Source organism: Salvelinus alpinus, chromosome 22, assembly GCF_045679555.1.
Source record: "Salvelinus alpinus chromosome 22, SLU_Salpinus.1, whole genome shotgun sequence".
In the NCBI taxonomy this organism is placed as follows: domain Eukaryota; kingdom Metazoa; phylum Chordata; class Actinopteri; order Salmoniformes; family Salmonidae; genus Salvelinus; species Salvelinus alpinus.
In genome coordinates, this window is record NC_092107.1 from 14,763,945 (window position 1) to 14,782,954 (window position 19,010).

Here is a 19,010-nt window from a genome sequence, read left to right on the forward strand (position 1 = left end):
CCGAAAGAGGCAGAAAAGCGGCACCAAGGCCGAATCCCCAGACCTGGCTACTTCGAAAAGAGACTGGCCAACAGTCTACAACAAGCGCAGCTTCCAGGGAAACAGCTTCTCATGATTCCTCTGATGATAGCAAGAACATATGATTTCTTAACACTTATTTATGTTCACTTGAGTTCATAAGCCTTTAGGCCCAGTCACCACGCGTAAATATCCCCAGATAGCAATTCATTGGTGGGCATTTAATGTAAAAACTAAATTCAATTGTTAGACCTGCAATAAATGCACATTTGAGCAATTACAGTAAGTGTCTGAGTGTATTATCTCTAAAGTTGTTTGAACAAAAGCAAGCAACAGCAAATGTAGAAAACAACATCAACGTTTATTAGATTCATAGTCAGAGTTGTAATTATAAGCATTTTCATGCTGAGATACACCATCGTAAAAATAAACTTTCAGCAAATAAAGAGCATGCAATGAATATTATTCATGACACTATAATACATCCAACAGTACACCCCCCCAGTTAACTATTTTTGGACACAGACACCAACACACTATAAAACTGGAAAATAAAAGTACACTTTGTGAAATTATCAAAATATATTTTTTAACAAACTGCAACGACATGTCTATGAAGAAAATGAACCATTGTTGAGATAAGAGTTTTAGAATAAGATGTTTTTTTTCTTTATAATGACAGTACACCACTTAATAAGATTATATACATGTTCATAGTGTCCTCGAATAAACATAACATTTGAAGAGAGGACTCATCAAAGTAGATTCTTGTCAAGTTGTTAGTTGTAGATGATAACAAAGTGACACATTAGTGACATCTACTGGCATATTATGGTACACATTATGCTACCAGAGTGTAACATCTCGGCGACAACTACACCATTTTGGTCAATCTTGGCATCAAACAACTTTTCTTGAGCATAAAATATGCCAGTCAACCAACTATTGAACTCAACCATGTAGTAAGTATGAACAATGTTGCACGCTATACTTATTTCTAATGTACTTTTTTTCCAGCATAAGTAGTACAGACAAGACATTCTGATGTATTCGTACTCATTATCAAGCACTTCAGTATGGGGCGAGGATTTGTTTGTTATCTACTAGTAAAGAAACTCACAGTCCTTCTTGACACAGTATAATTTTAGCCTTTCTTGGCTAACAGGGTTTTAACAAAGCGAGCTGTCCTGATAAAGTTTGCAACCTTTTGTGTTGAGATAGTCATTAAATAAAATAAAAAAGGTTCCAAATGCCACAGGTTCTTAAGTATCCCATTAAATGACTTTGAGGTTTAATGGATGAGTTTCTCTCAAACTGGATATACTAATCTCCCTTATTCAGATCAAATGAAGCTGATTCCCTCATAGTATCCTTGTTGTTCAGCAGCTCTCTTACAGACCTAGTCATAACCGTACACTAGCAATATCAAAAACAACCACACATTGTTGCGTTCAGTTCCACATTGCTCAGTGCCACATTTTACAAGGGGCGATTTCGGAAAACGACATGGTGCAAGAGTATTTAGACACTTCCTGATAAGGAGTATTTTTTTGTTGTTCCGTGGTGCTGTTAACACAGGATGTTCACAACGGTGTTCAGAGAGAGCAGGAGGAAGTTCAGGTGTTTTCTCTCCTCCTCATGGTGTTCTTACATAGTGTTGAGTAGACAAAGACACTATCCATATCCACATTGCAAAGTACACAGTTAAATATTGCTGTTTTTATGCACATACTCATAGATTTTGACATTAAGCGCACACAAGTTTAGACGGTCAGATTTCCCCCCTAATGCTCACACCCACAAACTTACCAAAGCCTAACTTTGAGAGAGAAGCATGAGAGGATAGCCAACAGAGGGTGTAAACTGTGGTAGCACTGAGCTAGCAGGTGTTCCGTCTGTGCAGATTTAGCCTGAGATGAACACTTTTGGTGCAACAAGGAACCTACAGATTGGAAGGAGGGTACTAGTTTATCAAGAAACATATCTTTAACAAGTATATTTTGGTACCCTTGTAGATTTCCTATTTCTATAAACAAAACTTAAAATGTGGGCAAATAAAGCTTTTTTTTAACATTACGTTTAAATTAAAGTTAAGCAAAAGATATTGCTACTTCATGCTAAACAATAAAGAAAACAGCTTTAACAATATTAACCTAAGTGGTTTACCCTTATATTACATTTTGGGGTGAGCAGCTATTTTGGTTGACGTAACTTGGATCTGAGACCAACTGGTTCAAAAGTGCAATAAACACCTAAAACCAAGTTATGAAAGTCTTATTTGACCCAGTTATGGACAAATAGAGGTGTCTATAATACTACGATTTAAACCATTGCTAGAAAATTGTCTTTCAAGGGTACAGAAGCTATCTGTGCAGATAAAGATGTCCTTCAGCAATTAACTTGGGACATTATGATTGACATACATACGTGCTGGCATTACATTTCCTAAAACGTGTAACTAGTATTTCACAGGGATCTCTCAAAGAATTTAGTTCCGGAGACCGGGAACTTCATTTTCGAACCATGTGTGAGCATATTACAATTACACAAGCCCATTAACAAGCAAATCAATATTATATACAAATTTCCAATTGCACATTTGGGAAAATTCTCAGAGTGCAAGTGGAGAAATAGTAGATGTAGGAATCCTGAATAATATTAAACCCTGTTTTCTTTTGGACATACAACATTAGAAGAACATGACCATATATTCATGTCACATCTTTTCACAATAAAAAGGCATGTTTATGGGAAAATAAATGAGTAACACGATTTGACTCACACATGCACATTTTGGATCAATCCCTTTAGTACGACAGATAATGTGTTGGTCTCCTCTGAAATACTGGGAATTAGGATGAAGCGGCAGCAAATCAAAGTATATCAGTATGTACTTAGTCATTTGAAAGGTTCCCTAGTAGAAGCTACATGGCATGAGAAGTTGGCTGACTGGTCTAAGGGCTTTGGTAACTTCTGACAGGGTAACAACAAGCAATCAACACCAAAATAGAGAAACTTACAAAAACTAAATGAATATATCTATTAGATCGTTGCTTTTGTAGAGTTTGTGTCCCAGATTTCGAGTTACAATTATTTTGTCTCATTACTAGTGTTACAAACGGAATGCAGGATGTTAGTTAACATACAAGGCACTAGGTTTTGCTATAGGACTGACTGCAATCAAGGGGAATGGAGAGTGGAGGGGGGGGGGGGGGGGGGGGCAGTGGTTCACTACTGTAATTCTGACAGCAACAGCCAGAGAAAAGCACAAATGAAAGATGGACACTAAGAGGAGAGCAGTAGATCTTTTGAGGAGGAAGAGGAGGAGGAAGGAGAGTGTCGTTAGGACTGCATCTCAGCTCGCAGCATCCAGGGGAACCAGCAGCAGAACAGCAACCTGAGGAAGAGGATGAGCAGGAGGAAGAGGAGAGGGATTCACATCACCGGACACATTCATCAACAGGAGCTTATTTCTAAGCTGCTATTTGTTGACTCAGAGACAACACAGAGAGGAAAAGAAGAGACTCTACCTGGATATTGAACTCTCAGACGTGATGTCCTTAGGTGACCTCACCGCGTTGAATTTACGCTTTGGCTGGTTCACTAGAAGAAACAAAGAACATCTTTGGATAGAATGCAGACGTGGGAGTAGAAGGTACATCATAACATGGGGTGGCGTGGCACGCTGGCTAACATGACTGGGCGGATTTGACCGTAGATACTTACTAGACACCTGGTGGACTTTTTTCACCATCGTGCCGTCGCCGCTCTGACCGTCCTTTGATCCGCAGATTCTGAGAGATCATTAACAGCCGTGCTTAGTATTGTACAAGACGGTCAGTCTGTTCAGAATGAACCTTTACAATCACAACAGAGAACGTTGTATATTGTCTAGCTCTCCGTCTGAGAATGAATGATAAGCATAGTTACACAAGGTAACAGTAAAATGCTTTCTCATCAATAAAGTCGTTACGTTATCTTAGGGTCATTTTTTGAACCAGGTGTTAAAATAGGTGTTATGTTACCTCTGTACCCGAGATGGGGGTGCAAAGACGCCGTACTTGGGCAGGCAGGTGAAGTAGCGGACACCAAAAACAGACCCGTCATGCTTTCCTGTGGGCTGCTCCAGCTCCACACCAAACCAGTAACCTGGACACACACACACATCATCAATAGTTCAACTTGATTAAACATTTCTAAGCATTTGTCAAACATTTCTTGAAAAGATCACCACCAGTGTTGCAGTGACTTGATTTCACAGCAGACCTACCTGGGGCAAAGTCTGTCTTTCCGTAATAGCGTATGATTCCCTGCTTCACACCAGCAACCAGCACCTGGTCTCCAAGTTCCACCTTCACCCCATCTGGGTCCAGACTGGCTACGGACATAGACTTCTTCCTCAGAGCTGATGGAGGAAATCAAATGTTAGTTAACATGTTATTTTTAAGCAATAAGGCACGAGGGGGTGTGGTATATGGCCAATATACCATGGCTAAGGGCTGTTCTTACACACGACGCAGCGCTGAGTGCCTGGACACAGCCCTTAACCGTGGTATATTGACCATATACCACCAACCCCCGAGGTGCCTTATTGCTATTATAAACTGGTTACCAACGTAATTAGAGCAGTAAAAATATATATTTTGTCATACCCGTGGTATACGGCTGTCAGCTAATCAGCATTCAAGGCTCGAACCACCCAGTTTATAATGTGTTATAAGTCTATGAGTCATGTGTTATTTATGTGTTATAAAGTCTGTGAATCAACAGATGGCTTGTTGTGCTCCTATGAGAATGAATGCCATGGCCCTTGATGGGGAAACTCTTTTGTGGAAGCGGCATTTCAGTTGTACAACTGACTAGGTATCCCCTTTCCCTTTCTTGTACCTTTCTCTCTCTCCATTATTTCCTTCTTTTCTTTCTTGTTCTTTCCTGTGACGCGGGAGAAGTCCATGCGGGGCGTCTTGGGTGTGGAGGTGACAGAGGAGGGGGCCAGCTCAACAGCTTTGGCGATTTTCGACACTGGAGCAAAGATACCTTCAGGACAATAGAAGTGATTAGAGAAAACCCTGAAAAACCTGCATTGCATAAAACCTGCATAAAATTGACAAAAAAAGTTATGAAATCAAGTCTTCTCTTTGCTCTTTTCTCACGGGGAATCTTAGCGCATTTCAATAGATTTAAGTAAGAATTCCCAAAATGTGAGTGAAATAACAGGTGGTTACCCAATTTGGGGGGGCAGATGAAGTAACGCACCCCCCCCACACTTCCGTCGTTCTTGCCCTCTGGCTCGTCCAGCTCCACCCCTACCCATTGGCCACTGGCGAACTCCGTGGTCCCACAGAAGCGCAGCGTGCCCGTCTGTGGAGGAGAGACTGTGTGAGGTCTGACATTTATATTGGATTTTGACTATCAAATTGAATTAACCTTATTGATCCCCACAGGGGCTCATCGAACAAAACACGTGATTTTTATTCTTGTATTATTGAAGGTGATACCAGGCAGGATTAAATAGTTAACAACACTTCTCCACAGCACTGAGGTAGGACTAGTCTCAGACATCTCTAGACCAGGGCAGCATGCTTATCTGGTCTTTTTCTGTCATTCATTACTACTGAGATACTAGGTCCCAGGCCTGGCCAACCCTGTTCCTGGAGAGCTACAGTCCTGAAGGTTTTTGCTCCAACTCTAATCTAGCACACCTGATTCTAATAATTAGCTGGTTGATCATCTGAGTCAGGTTAGTTACTACTGGGGTTGGAGCGAAAAACTTCAGGAGGGTAGCTCTCCAGGAACAGGGTTGGGCAGCTCTGTAACTAGGCTATGGTTAGTAGTCTACCCATCTCAACACAATAACATGTTTTAAGTGATTATGTTGTGGTCAGTAGGACATACACTATATATACAAAAGTATGTGGACACCATCTCAAATTAGTGGATTCCAGTTGCTGACATACAGTAGGCCACACATAGGTTTCCAATGCATTTGAAGTGCAGTTAGTGATGCATGGTAAATACCAAATGAATGCACCAAGGGAGACTACGTCGTTTAGTGCAGTCAGTAATGCGGTCAGTCATGGAAATACACCTGAAAACACGATTAAATGTGTTCAGTTATGCAAGTAGACACACAGGTCGAGGGCTACCCACCTGCTTCAGGTGATGCAGAGCTGAGATGTCAATTTCATCACTGCTCGATTTTTTGGGAAGCTATATGTGTTAACACAAGTGGGAATAAATGTTTGCTAGAATTCACGTTCTCTTCTCACACAGTACAACAAGCAGCAGGGCTCCACCATATAGGATGAATGATACCTCATACTGGCCACTATAAAAAAGATATAAAGATGATTGAAAGCCATTTAAATGGTCTTAGGCATATAAACGCGCTCACAAAATTCAGCAGTTTATTTTAATTCACTGTTTTTAGTCTTTGAGGCTCCCATTTCTTACCCTTTGCCTCCCAATCCTGACAAACCGCACACACACACCTTCATGTCGTCCAGCACCACACGGTCGCCCAGTTTCAGGCCGATGGAGGTAAGCATGAGGTTGCCAGGGATGTTGTCGTAGTTGAGCAGGGTGGCGCGGGGCAGGTTGCAGCTGAGGGGCACAGAGTCCAGCAGCAGCTGCTTCAGCTCCTTGGCCACCATGGCCGCCTCAGCTTTGTCCAGAGTCATGTCCATTGGGTCAGGGACCACCTCGGCCGGCCCCTGGCCCTTATCATTCTGTCAGAGAGCGAGACAGTGAAGGAGGGAGGGAGAGAAAAAGGGAGAGAGAAAGGGACATCAGAAATAAATTGGCATATTTGTGTCGAAGTCATCCCCACATAAAAACAGAAACAGAATCTGTTTTATCTGAAACAGTGTTTTTAAAGAGCGACTGCCCCTAAAAAGCAACATCTCATTTTGAAAATGGTCTATGTGGCATTGATATGAGCCATAAAACATTTATTCTACTGTCAAAATTGACTACAAAGTCTAAATAGGATAGTTTTGGTCATAAAGTCAGTCTGAGATTTGTGAGATGATAGAAATAAAGTGTATGTCACAGAATAAAAGGGTACTGTAACAGTTTAGCTTTGATTGGGTTTATTTCAAGCCTGCCCACATGCCTACACCTGGCAGCACCCAAGTAATCATCAATTCAGCGCACAGCTGCATGAGACCTGATCATAATGTCCATGGTCAATTTGGTTTGACATTCGATAGCCCTATGGGGCTAGTTAGGGACCATCAGTAAAATACACAATGTACATGGGACAATATTTTTTAAATGCCAATAGATCCAAATTTCAATGACCTAACAACCTCAAAACAACTATAAATTGTAGAAATTCAAATACAAATATTGAAATAATTTAATGAGACAACTAAAAGGTGGGCAACATAAAAAATATTGCGCCATTTACATTGTGTAAATTATTTATGGTCCCTAACAAGCCTCAGTGCTATCAAATGTCAAACCAACTTGCCACGGTCGCACACCAGCTGGCTAAAGCTAATTGGTGAAAGAAGTTGGCTAGCAATAGCTTTCCTAGGCGACTTCAAGACCTGTTAGACTGTTTCACGTTATCTAGAAGGGTGAGTGACTGTAACCGTGTACTGTTTTGAGAGAGTGAATGTACAAACCAAAGACTGCTTGCCACGTGCAAACTCACACAAAAGAGACACACACATTAAACCACCCCCCCAGACAACTCTCGTTTGGCTTCAGTTATTTCTTAATGACCAAGCTGAAAAACGAGGCCAAATCAGGAAGTTCAGCTCCCTTTTAAGTTGCCAAGAAATCATATCAAACAGACATGAAACCTCAGATGCACACCCATTCTATTAGGTCCACCTATCTACTGTGGTACCGGGTCAGACCCCCTTTTGCCTTCAGAACAGCCTGAATTCTTCGGAGCATTCCACAAGGTGTCGGAAAAGTTCCACAGGGATGTTGGTTCATGCTGACGCGATGGCATCACGCAGTTGCTGCAGAATGGACAGCGGTGCATTCTTGCTGCGAACAGCCCGTTCCATCTCAACCCAAAGATGCTCTATTGGGTTGAGGACTGCTCAGGCCACTCAAATAAACTGAACTCGCTGTCATGTTCCAGGCGATGTCCACTCCTCAAGTGTCCGGTGTTGGTGATCCACTGGAGCCGCTTCTTCTTGTTTTTAGCTGATAGGAGTGGAATCCGGTGTGGTCGTCTGCTGCAATAGCCAATCCATGACAAGGATAGAGGAGTTGTGTATTCCGGGATGCTGTTCTGCACACCACTGTTGTACTGTGGCGTTATTTCTGTGTTTGCTGCCCGCCTGTTACACTCTTAGAAGAAAAGGTGCTATCTAGAAAATTAAAGGGTTCCAGGTAGAACCCTTTCTACAGAGGGTTCAACATGGAACCCAAAAGGGTTCTACCTGGAGCCAAAAAGGGTTCTCCTATGGGGACAGCCGAAGAACACTTTTGGAACCCTTTTTTCTAAGAGTGTAGCTTGCACGATTCTTGCTATTCTCCTTCGACATCTCTCATCAACAAGCTGTTTTCGCCCACAGGACAGCTGCTGACTGGATGTTTTTTGATTGTCACACCATTCTTGGCAAACCCTAGACACTGTTGTGTGTGAAAAGCCCAGGAGGGCAGTCGTTTCTAAGATACTGGATCCGGCGCGCCTGACACCGACAATCATACCACACTCAAAGTCGTTTAGGTCACTTGTTTTGCCCATTCTAACGTTCAATCCAACAGTTACTGAATGCCTCGATGCCTGTCTGCCTGCTTTATATAGCAGACTCACTGTCTGTAGGAGCGATCAAGCACCTAATAAACTGTCCAGTGAGTGTATATGCCATATTCAATTTCAGCATTTCTGTTTGTAGCTAGTTACCATGAGAGACGTACAAAAGAGAGGTCTAGTCAATAGTGCTCTTACCCTGACAGTGGGGTTGGCTCCATGCTCTAGCAGACACTGGACTGATCCCAGACACAGGTTGGAGGCAGCGATGTGCAGGGCTGTGCCATGGTGGAAGTCACTGCAGGTGGAATTCAGCACTACAGAGACAGATACAACCAGGTTCAGATCAAATCAATCTGAATTGTAAAGCCAATGTCAGCTATAATCTTAGTTTTATTCTAAAAGCGTAAACCAATTCCTTCTCCTAGGGGTCTCTGAAAGCATTACCAATTTAATCTCTTAGGAGTCTCGTGTTGTGTTTGAGCCCCATGGTCCGTAGACAGGAGAATAACAATGAGACAAAACGGCCACAATCAATGGTCAGTGTGGTGGAGCGATGATAAATCAATGTAGGAGTTAATGAAATGGCTTTGGGTCAATGCTGGTAGGGGCTGGATGCAGTGTTAGTTCTGATTGGAAGTCCAGGGAGGGGAGGGAGGAGACATACAGGACATACACCAGGAGCGTGCTAAAACTGACAGGACATGCCCAAGCAGGAGCTTTGGAGTGTGAGTGTGTGTGTTTACAGTATATGAGTGAGTGTGCGAACAGGGTGAGGAAAGTCGTTTGGGGAGGTTTATTAGTCTCCAACAGCTCCTGAGGACTGACTATGTTGTTAGTTGGCTAGGTAGGCTACATGGGTTGTGTTGACGCTACTCACCTCTGGGTTTGGAGGCCTTGAGGAGAATGCGAATCAGCTCTGGCACGTCGAAGTAGGCTGCGTAGTGCAGGGCGTTCATGTTGGTCCAGCGGCTGCGGAGACTGACGTCTGCCCCCAGGGAAATTAGCTGATTGGACAGCCTGAGGGCAGCGGCAGGGTCACCTGGACGGGGTCACAAGATGGACAAAATTTGTAGGAAACTACAGTAAAACTGCATTGAATCTTAAACTAAAAACACTTTATTTTATGAAAGCTTTATTGAGGATTCAGACATTTGAAATGAACAACCAGTTGAGGGTTTGAGAGTCTCACCGACTCCATGGGCCCCGGCTTTGCAACTGTAGTGGAGCAAGGTCATGTCTGTCAGCCCGTCACGGTCGTTGACATGGCAACCACGCTTCAAGATCTGAGAGGAGACAAGGACTGTTCAGTGAAGAGAGAGAGAGAGAGAGAGAGAGAGAGAGAGAGAGAGAGAGAGAGAGAGAGAGAGAGAGAGAGAGAGAGAGAGAGAACGAGCGAGAGGCTAGGGGAAAGGCAGAGAGAGCAGTACTATCAAATGTCTTTAAAACACTATGAAACACTAAGGCCAGTCATCACTCACACATACAGACCACACCACCCCAGGGCCATAGCCTCTCATCTCTCTGAGTGATGCTCCCTGTGCTTAGCGTAGCCACATTAGCAGGATGAGCCATTCACACCCAAATAGCACAGACGACACGTGTTGATGAACTCTAATGATGGGGAAGGTGAGGATGGCTTCCTGCTGTGTCATGAATTAAGCGCCACGTTCATTTCCACTGCATTGCAACTTCATCAGAGGCTGTCCTTGCTGAGTAGCATCCATCTACATGAGGAACCGGCAGCCATTTTGGATAGGTAAAACATTTGAGGGACACAAATATTGAAATGATGGCAGTCGTTACTGGAAGTGACATTCATTTACTATGCTGTTTCAACTGAATATCTAAGCCATGAACAGCAAACTATTCATGGCATCCTTTACAACGTCGAATAACCTCCGTCAATGTCTTGCTGAGTGTCAGATGTGCTATGTAAAGCCATATTCCCAACGGTGAAGATTTGAAGAAGCAGTGAAACTCCAGTTAATTAGCTCTCTCCTCTAGTGCCAGCAGACAGCAGTGACGGGTGTCGAGTGACAGGTGAAAAAGGACCCATCCTGATTCCTGAACTGGACTAGCAACTATCCCGGGACAGTTCAATATCCACCAGTGTCAATCAAGAGAGACAAAATGAGCACACTCTCCTCAAGCCCTGAGATTATGCCTTTTCATACAGAGACATGTAGTCCAACTGAACGAACATGATATTATCAGACAGGTCCTCTCCCGAGGCTTAACGAGGACACCACCATGCACACTTTCATGATTCAACATGAATTCAACATGGATTCAACATGAATTCAACATGGATTCTATAAGATGGATCCCTGTAGCTGCAATGCTAACACGAGGCTAACATTGTCGAAAAGGAATTTGGGGCTAGTAACTGATATTGGTGGAAATTCTTACTGTCCAAGTAGCTTGTAAAGAAGCGGTGGCCAATCTGTATGCGCCAAAGCCATACACTTCTGATTTGACTTCAGTTAGGACTCTGTTAGGTTGAATCAGGTGCGTTACTGATTTGAATGGACCAAAAGCCTACATCCACATAAGCCTTTTGCAGATAAGTCAATGCATCTCTGTTAATGAAAATACTCTCAAATACTGTCAAAAAGACATTGACTATTTGCCAGAGGGCTGAGGTTGTTTACTGAAAGTGCAGCAGAGTGGTTCTTTGCCCATATCTGACATCCTAGTCTGATTTAGAGTCTGTCTTAGTGCAGAGCCTGTTTGGGTAATGGAAAGACCCTATTATCTCAGCCATCAATCACAGCCATCATGGCGTCCCGGGGGACACCCAGGAACTGAGGCTGACTTTACGATCAATCCTAACACTAAAGCTGCATGGCTAAGAGGAAACCGAGTTAACTAAGAGTGTGTATTTGCTTGGTGTGTGTACATGTGTTTTTATGGGGCATATCTTCCCTCTCTCCAAGACAGTAGGGCGGGATTAGGAAATTAGTCTGAAACTTGAAGTATGCATATGTCATGACGTTGGCCTGAGTGGGGGAGGTTTATACCTTTCCCCTTTTTCCTCTCTCTACTCTACCGATGTGACTATTGAAAATCCCTTTGTTAACATAGAGAGACTGGTGACATCAAAAGATGGGTAACGGAACCATATTTCGGTAATCCAACCAGTTGAAAATATGCGTTGGGACTTAATGAATATGATGTCAGTTCAGTTGGCGTCTGAGACATGATTATTGATGATAGGACGACATAAACTGTATCTTGGAAAGTCTACACATTATAGTTATCAGATTCACATGGAATTGTTGTGCAATTTAAATGTTTAAATATGAAACTATTTGTGAAAAGATTAAATGTAATTTTTTAGCTTCTTAATGAGAAAACGGTTTGTCAGAAGAACACCACTGTGCTCACTCAGAGGGCCCGCCCAAGTGAACAGACATGGGTTGTAAACTATGAAACAGAGCCCTCTCTCCCAATCCTAAATAAGCCCCTTGACGAAAATGTAACTTTCTGTTCCGAGGACGTTAGGGCGACGGTCCTACGTTAAAAGGGCTCAGATAACCTAACGTAATCAGCATCGAATTTCAACGTGAAGATGACCGTCAACACGCCGAAAGGATGAATTTCGACTATACCAGCCAGAATATAGCATGAGCTTAAAAGTATGGCAACTTGGTATGAACTTTGAACTCTTATTCACTCCCGAAGTGATACCTCCTAGCCGTTGAGTTAGCAGCAGTCGCTGTAAACGTGGGCTAGGAGAGGATGGACAGAGTATCCATTCTACCATGCTCCAGTTCACCAAGAGACACTCTTCAAAAGACAAACCGGCCTTCCATCGACGACCAATCTACCGAAGCGCAGCTCAGAGTAAATATTTATTGCATTCTCCTTTTTCAAATGTGCGGTAATTTAGAATACATAAGATACTGTATTTACGATAGCATAGCTTCTCCCTTTGTTCCTCAGTCTTCCCGCTCTTTCACTCAAACCCCCCCCCCCTTTTCTTTGTGTAACCAGCCGCTATATCGGCTCCATTCACCAGGTCCATCAATGTATGATTAATTCTGTGTATATGTAATTCTGTGTGATTAGTTAGGTATTTAGTAAATAAATAATTAAACCAAATTTTGTATTGCTGATTCAACTTGTTAGCCAGGGTTCGTGAAGATAAGAATTTACAACTTTCAGATGAGACTGAAATAAGGCGAGGATTAAATATTGACTGCTATTGATGTAAAAGATTACTAGGTCTTTAAGAGTTTTTTCGGAAGATAACAGCTCTATAAACATTATTTCGTGGTGCCCCGACTTTCTAGTTAATTACATTCACCTGATTAGCTTAAATCAGGTAATATTAATTGCAGAGAAATGATTTTATAGAATAGCATGTCATATCACTTAATCCGGCATAGCCAAAGACACAACACATACTTTTTGTTGATTTACATCCCACCCTCATCACTCTTCCTCTTCAGGGTTATGAGAGTTCCTACTCCCATGGTCACAATAACACTACTCAAACTGCAGTAATGGTTAGTCCTGAGCTAAAGCTGTGCTCTTTCATCTGAGCAACAGCAATATAAAAGGGAATCGACTGAAACATAAACCACACCTTCCTTACATGACAACATTCTTAGTAAGAAGGTGTTTTGTGAAAAGTTCACTAGTAGAGCTTCAACTTTGCTAAAGTGCCCCAAGGGGTTGTTTGTCATGCCTCCAACTGAAGCCAAAGCCACCAAGCCTCCCACAATACAGATCCCATTATAAGACAACCCATTAAGGCACAAGACAAACACAAGATGAGTATTTCCCAATCCCATGCCATACACATACACATGCTTATTCAACAGCACATACTGTGTATGGGCATGGGACTGGGAAATACTCATCTTATGCTTGCCTTGTGCCTTAATGGGTTCCCTTTGTGGTGCCTTACCGACGTTGAGGCTCAACTAGTGGGTTTGTCAAAAAACACTCTCTTACTAGGTTAGTGTGATAACGAGTCTGTAATCTTCTAGCAGGACCTTGGCCAACAACAACAGTGTACCGCTGCTGACCGGCTCAGAGCCGCAAGAGTTCACCACAAAGAGCGGTCGAACAGCACAATTACTAGGCCTGCATCGACTGCATTCCTCCAGGGATCAAGGAACTTGATGCGTCTGCCCTGTTGGCAGCTCTTAAGAGCACGAGAGCAGAGTAGCAAGCTGAGCACAGACCAATGGACTTCTCTCCTTACTGCTAATGCAGCATGTGGTGATGGTGACCAACTCTAGAAGGTTGCATGCAGCTGAAAGGCCACTGCTCTTTAGATAGTAAGGGATTTAATACATTGATATTGTTCATGAGATTTCAATGAATTTGAGCTAAAAGGTGTGCATTGTTGTGTGTTACAGTATGTTGATGAGCGTTTCCATGTTCTCTTCAACTAATGACTGCATGGTGAATTTTGTTTCCTGTGTGTATTGTATTTTGGTTGGAGACCTGTATCTTTGGTACACTATGCAGTAATATACTGTATCTGTCTGTTATGTGCAGTAGAAATAAAGAAACCAATGATATGGGTCCAAGCACAGAGCCTTGTGAAACGCCAAATTCAACTTTGTAGGCATCTGGCGTCCCACCTCTTTTGTAGGCTCGCGGATACATTTCCATAAAAGGAACTCAGTCGGGATCTCAAATTATTGTTGAGAGTTACAATATTAGAATATACAAGGTGCAAATTTGGTTGTGCATCAGCAATTTTTCTCCTGCTATGTCAGTCGGACAGTCTCTCAACTAGCCCATGTCAGCTATCATTTTTTAGATCAGTAAATTAGTCTAACCAGCTATCTAAACTTGTATTAATCATAGCCGAATTACCGACTGGGTGGCCCCTATTGATTTTGTTAGTCACTCTCATTCAGATATCACATTAAAAACTGCAAACATTTCTCTCCACCCTATGGCACAATGTTTAGAATTGCATTAAATTAGTTATACAACTGCTAAATCTTCTCTCCGCCCCATGGCAAATCCTGTAGAATAGCAGCGAACGTGCTTTATAACTGTAATATTCTTTCTACGTTCCATGGTAAAATGTGTAGAATTGGAGGAAATGTACTTTAAAACGTCAATTGTTCCTTTCCGCTGTCAAGAGCAGCAAAATGTTTTGCTCGCAAGTTAGGCCCCCCCCCCCCAACAAAAGGCTAGGGCCGGCTCCGACGGCATGTGTGGGTATGAATGTGGTGCAGATCCATGAGCCACTGAGTTCAGATTTTTTGTGGCCTCCACCCACATCAAAGATGCCCATCACTGCTCTAGGCCTGCAGCTTTCTACATATATCTGTATGTTTCTGCCAGTGTTGTGTCTGAGCTGTATTCAGGCCTGTAGTCTGCTGAAAATCCGACCGTCAGTAACTCACCTCGTTTCCGATGAGGTCGATCTTGTGCTGGACCTGTGGGACCCACTGACGGATGATGGCAAACAGCTCTGGGATGGTGGTGCGCGGATCCAGCAGGATCTCCAGACACGCAGGATCATTTGGGTCAAAGAATGTGAAGACTGGAATGGTAGGGAATGCCAACAAGATAATTACCCTCCTCATCAAATCAGTATTACATGTGCCTCTCTTGCTATTTTTTGTTCTTTGTCAGACAGCATATTGACTCATTCTGAATATGTGATATTAAATATCATATTTTTTTATTATTACAAAATATACATATATTTTGGGTTGTATTTTTCAGTAGGCCTGTTAGTGCACTCTATTTAATTACTTATGGAGTTCTCTGTGGGACATCCAATATTTCTGTCCTGTTTAAAAGCACCGTTTCTAAAAGCAGCATTTGGTAGATTGAAGCCCTACCGAAGTGGGAACACAATTGATCTTACTTTGTTTTTATAATACACCATCAAAATAAATGCATTAAAGCTTGTGGGCAAACTGAAATAAAAAGCTTCACATCATTTTAGCCTGCAGAAACCACTTACATTCATTGGCATAGTGTCCAGCAATACCATACCATTTGCATATAACAGCCCCAAAGTCAAGATCCATCTACTAAAAGGATCAATAACATGCCATAAAAGGCCTTGTTCACTTATTTATAGATCATATACATTTTATTACATCTTTTCATTATGTTTCTATGAATCTGCAGAGGTTGTTTTGACCAGGCAGTGGTCTGTGCTTGGTGAAAGGCTCTTTGTGGACCGAGGCTACAGCAGCACATGGCCCAGAGCCCAAAATCCACTGTTACATATAAAGTAGTGTTGAGTAGGGAGCATGATAACAAAGGGACTTGGCCTGTATTCACAAAACGTCCCAACATGTTGATTTGGGGTCAGGTCACTCCTGTCCATATAATCTTATTCATTATGACCTAAAAAGCAAAACTGATCCTAGATCAGCACTCCTACTATGAGACACTTCTTGTGAATGCGGGCCCTGGAGCCTGAGGCCTAGGACCCACCATAGTCTTTGGGGAGGGGGGCCTGGGCAGATGGGTGGACCATGGGCCTCTTCCGGGGCTCGTGAACTGGGCTCTGGTACTCAGAGGCAGGCTGGGCCTCCTCCTCCACCTCGGCAGTCTGCTCTTTAGTCATTCTGCTAGACGTTGGCGGGCCTGGAAAACAAGATGGATGACAAACATTCCTTGAGTGGCACTACAAAACAAACAGCTCCATCGCAGGTTTTTCTGAACAGTTCTCATACGTCTGTTACTCAGCCAAGAGTCACATGAAGTAGTTGCTTACAAGAGTCTTGTTCCCATGGCAGCCTATCTACTCTGGCAAGTCTATACCCTCAGAGCAGACAGGCTCTATGTTTGGCTCTAGGGCCTGTGAGAAACGGTCAGTAGTGACTCACTGATAACTGCACTTACTGACAAGAGATGAGGAGGCTCAGAGAGCAGACAGGCTAACAGGCAGTCTAATTTATTGTACCATGTCAGTGCATGCTAATACTAAGTCTTAATGTCCATCATTGCTCTGGACATTGCTAAAGGGCTGAGCTATATTTTCCAAATAGTATATGCAACAGCAGATTTCGCACATCCGTCCTGACTATGGGAAATCAGGGATGCATGTACTGTACAGTATGTGTTGGACATTGCAGCACTCATTTCTGAGGTGCTGCTGAACAAACAGTAAAACATCTATGTAAAAGCCTTATAGTATCAGGATGTCAATGCTAATGCAATTTATATACAACACAATGTACCCTTTAGCCTATTACGTTGATATGGCCTGACTGGATTTACATCGTGAAATAAATGTTCAATCTAGGGTCAGAGAATAAGCTATATGTATGTATTATAAATACCTCCTTAGAACAGACCCATTAACACAACTGAGAAACGGTTTATCCCAACATTGAAATGGGAACAGTCTATGATAGCGTAAATTATTCACTGGGTCTTTTTTGTCACATCCAAGGGCTGCTTCCTCCAAAGTCTGACTGCACGGTGAGCACACCACATGTATCTAAATCAGATCCATCCGGCCTGAAAATTATTACGCTGCCAAGTAATCTAATACACAGACTATATTGTCCATCCATGCCTCTGCTAATCCTTTAGGATTTTGAAATAAATCCAGAGAGAAGAAAGAGAGGCAGAGAGAGAGAGCTCATCACACAATCAGTAAAAGCCAGCAGCTGTGCTACTGTATCAGTCTACCAACTCAAGCATTATCGGGTCAAACAGTGAGGCAAAAACAGAGGCCATACAGTGGTCTGTGCTGTATTCATTACGCTTAGGGTAACTACATTAACAGAGACCGATTCTGCTGTGATACAGACTCAAAGCCAAATGAACAACCCCCCCCAGGCAGATACCATCCTCCTGAAACTCTACGAGTTGCCCGTTTCCTTCAGTTGCATCATATTGAGGGGGTTCCTAGTCGTGTTTGGATATGGATACATACCATGGATACATAGTCAAGAGAAATCATAGCCTGGATGATTTGGGAGCAACTGTCCCTGCGCAGTGAGTCACCTTACCTACAAGCTCCTACATTTGACTTTGATTTCTTCCTTTAGTTATAGACATTCTTAAGTGCTTCCCATGATTTGCCGCTGAATCAATAGCCACTGCAGAATGGGTGATACAACAAGTTGCCTGACATCCCAAAAGGATTATGTTGAAACAAACGGTATCCAAGATATAGGGTCCGATGACTGGTAGATAACTATACCTGTGCTGTGCAATACCTGTCACCAATTATGACTATTCTACTAACAGAGTCCAGTAATGGCAGCCACCATCTTCTCTTCTGAGTTGCCCTGCTCCTCCTAGTTCCTACCCCTGATCTGACAGTAGTGTGTTTTATAAATGAAGTCTCATTCACAGACAGCATTTCACTGGAATAAATGTGGTGTATAATTAGCAAGAGCATATTATTTGTTTAATTAAATCGAGTACCTTATATGACTAAGTCTTATGCAACAGTGCTCATATGAGTCAACAAGATGTATAAAACCTGGAGGCAAATACATTCAGATAGCAAAATATGAGGAAAAACAGGTGCAACCAACCTTACAGATGTTAATCTTCTATTCAATACCTATTGTAATGGAATGAATAGTATTTTACCATTTGGCTGGGTCACACTAATGCCATCCTACTGAATTTGACAAAAACAATAGGCCAGAGCTTGTATGTTTGAGTCATTGACAATAAATAAAAACAATATATTAGTGTTGCAATGAGCAATAACGCAAAATGTGCATATTGCATTGCTCTACAACCTGCATAATACAAGGGGAAAAAATATAAAAAACGCCCCGTTGACAAACAATGAGAAAGATGCTGGAGGAGGTATATACAGATCACGTGTGCAACTATTCATTTGAGCCAATAACAATGAGAAGACGCATAATATCTGCGCTGATATTTTTATGCGCTTATATGATAAAATGGGAGAAAAAAAAACATCCGCCAGTGAGATTTCATGGAACAGTGTTTTCAGAGCATCCATCTTTCTAGGCTCGGTATCAAGACAAACACACATGCTGTGAAAAACACAGGAAGCAAATACATTTTATCAAACAATATATCCAATAATTTGAATCTTATATGCATGAATAATATTCATCTTACCTCAAAACAATACTTTTTGATTATCTCAAGCTTTTCCTCGCGGCTCAGCTAGATGAGAACAGCAATGGTGCTGAGGATGCTGCTAAAATGCTGCGAAGGTCTTTCTCTGTGACTGCGTCACGGGCGTGAACACGCACGGACCACAACCATACACAACGTAGGCTACGAGCACAATTGTGAGTGTCCTTCCTTGGCACAGGAATTCGCGTAG

General features: G+C 42.4%; 1 protein-coding gene across 2 annotated transcripts; it reads right to left on the bottom strand.

Annotated features, from left to right (window-relative positions):
- Positions 1-360: 360 nt before the first annotated feature.
- LOC139549088 (CAP-Gly domain-containing linker protein 3-like) lies at positions 361-18,918 on the bottom strand. Of its 2 annotated transcripts, XM_071359207.1 has the most exons (15): positions 18,800-18,918; positions 16,172-16,324; positions 15,121-15,260; positions 9,930-10,023; positions 9,618-9,779; positions 8,936-9,054; positions 6,510-6,746; positions 6,169-6,228; positions 5,244-5,379; positions 4,906-5,055; positions 4,289-4,423; positions 4,044-4,167; positions 3,745-3,812; positions 3,549-3,621; positions 361-3,415 (listed from the first exon to the last, which is right to left on the bottom strand). In XM_071359207.1, exons 2-15 carry the CDS (start codon positions 16,302-16,304, stop codon positions 3,361-3,363), a joined length of 1,686 nt encoding a protein of 561 aa, XP_071215308.1. In that variant the 5' UTR covers positions 16,305-16,324; positions 18,800-18,918; the 3' UTR covers positions 361-3,360. The 2 variants fall into 2 exon arrangements, with proteins under 2 accessions (XP_071215308.1, XP_071215309.1); XM_071359208.1 differs by lacking the exon at positions 6,169-6,228 and having other exon boundaries at positions 18,800-18,916.
- Positions 18,919-19,010: the final 92 nt, after the last annotated feature.

Excerpts from the sequence above, each read along its gene's own strand:
- LOC139549088 (XM_071359207.1), bottom strand. The coding sequence starts at position 16,304 with ATGACTAAAGAGCAGACTGCCGAGGTGGAGGAGGAGGCCCAGCCTGCC. Across the intron at positions 4,424-4,905 it reads AATAATGGAGAGAGAGAAAG|CTCTGAGGAAGAAGTCTATG; the intron begins GTACAAGAAAGG and ends TTCCTCCATCAG. Across the intron at positions 3,622-3,744 it reads AAAAGTCCACCAGGTGTCTA|TGAACCAGCCAAAGCGTAAA; the intron begins GTAAGTATCTAC and ends TGTTTCTTCTAG.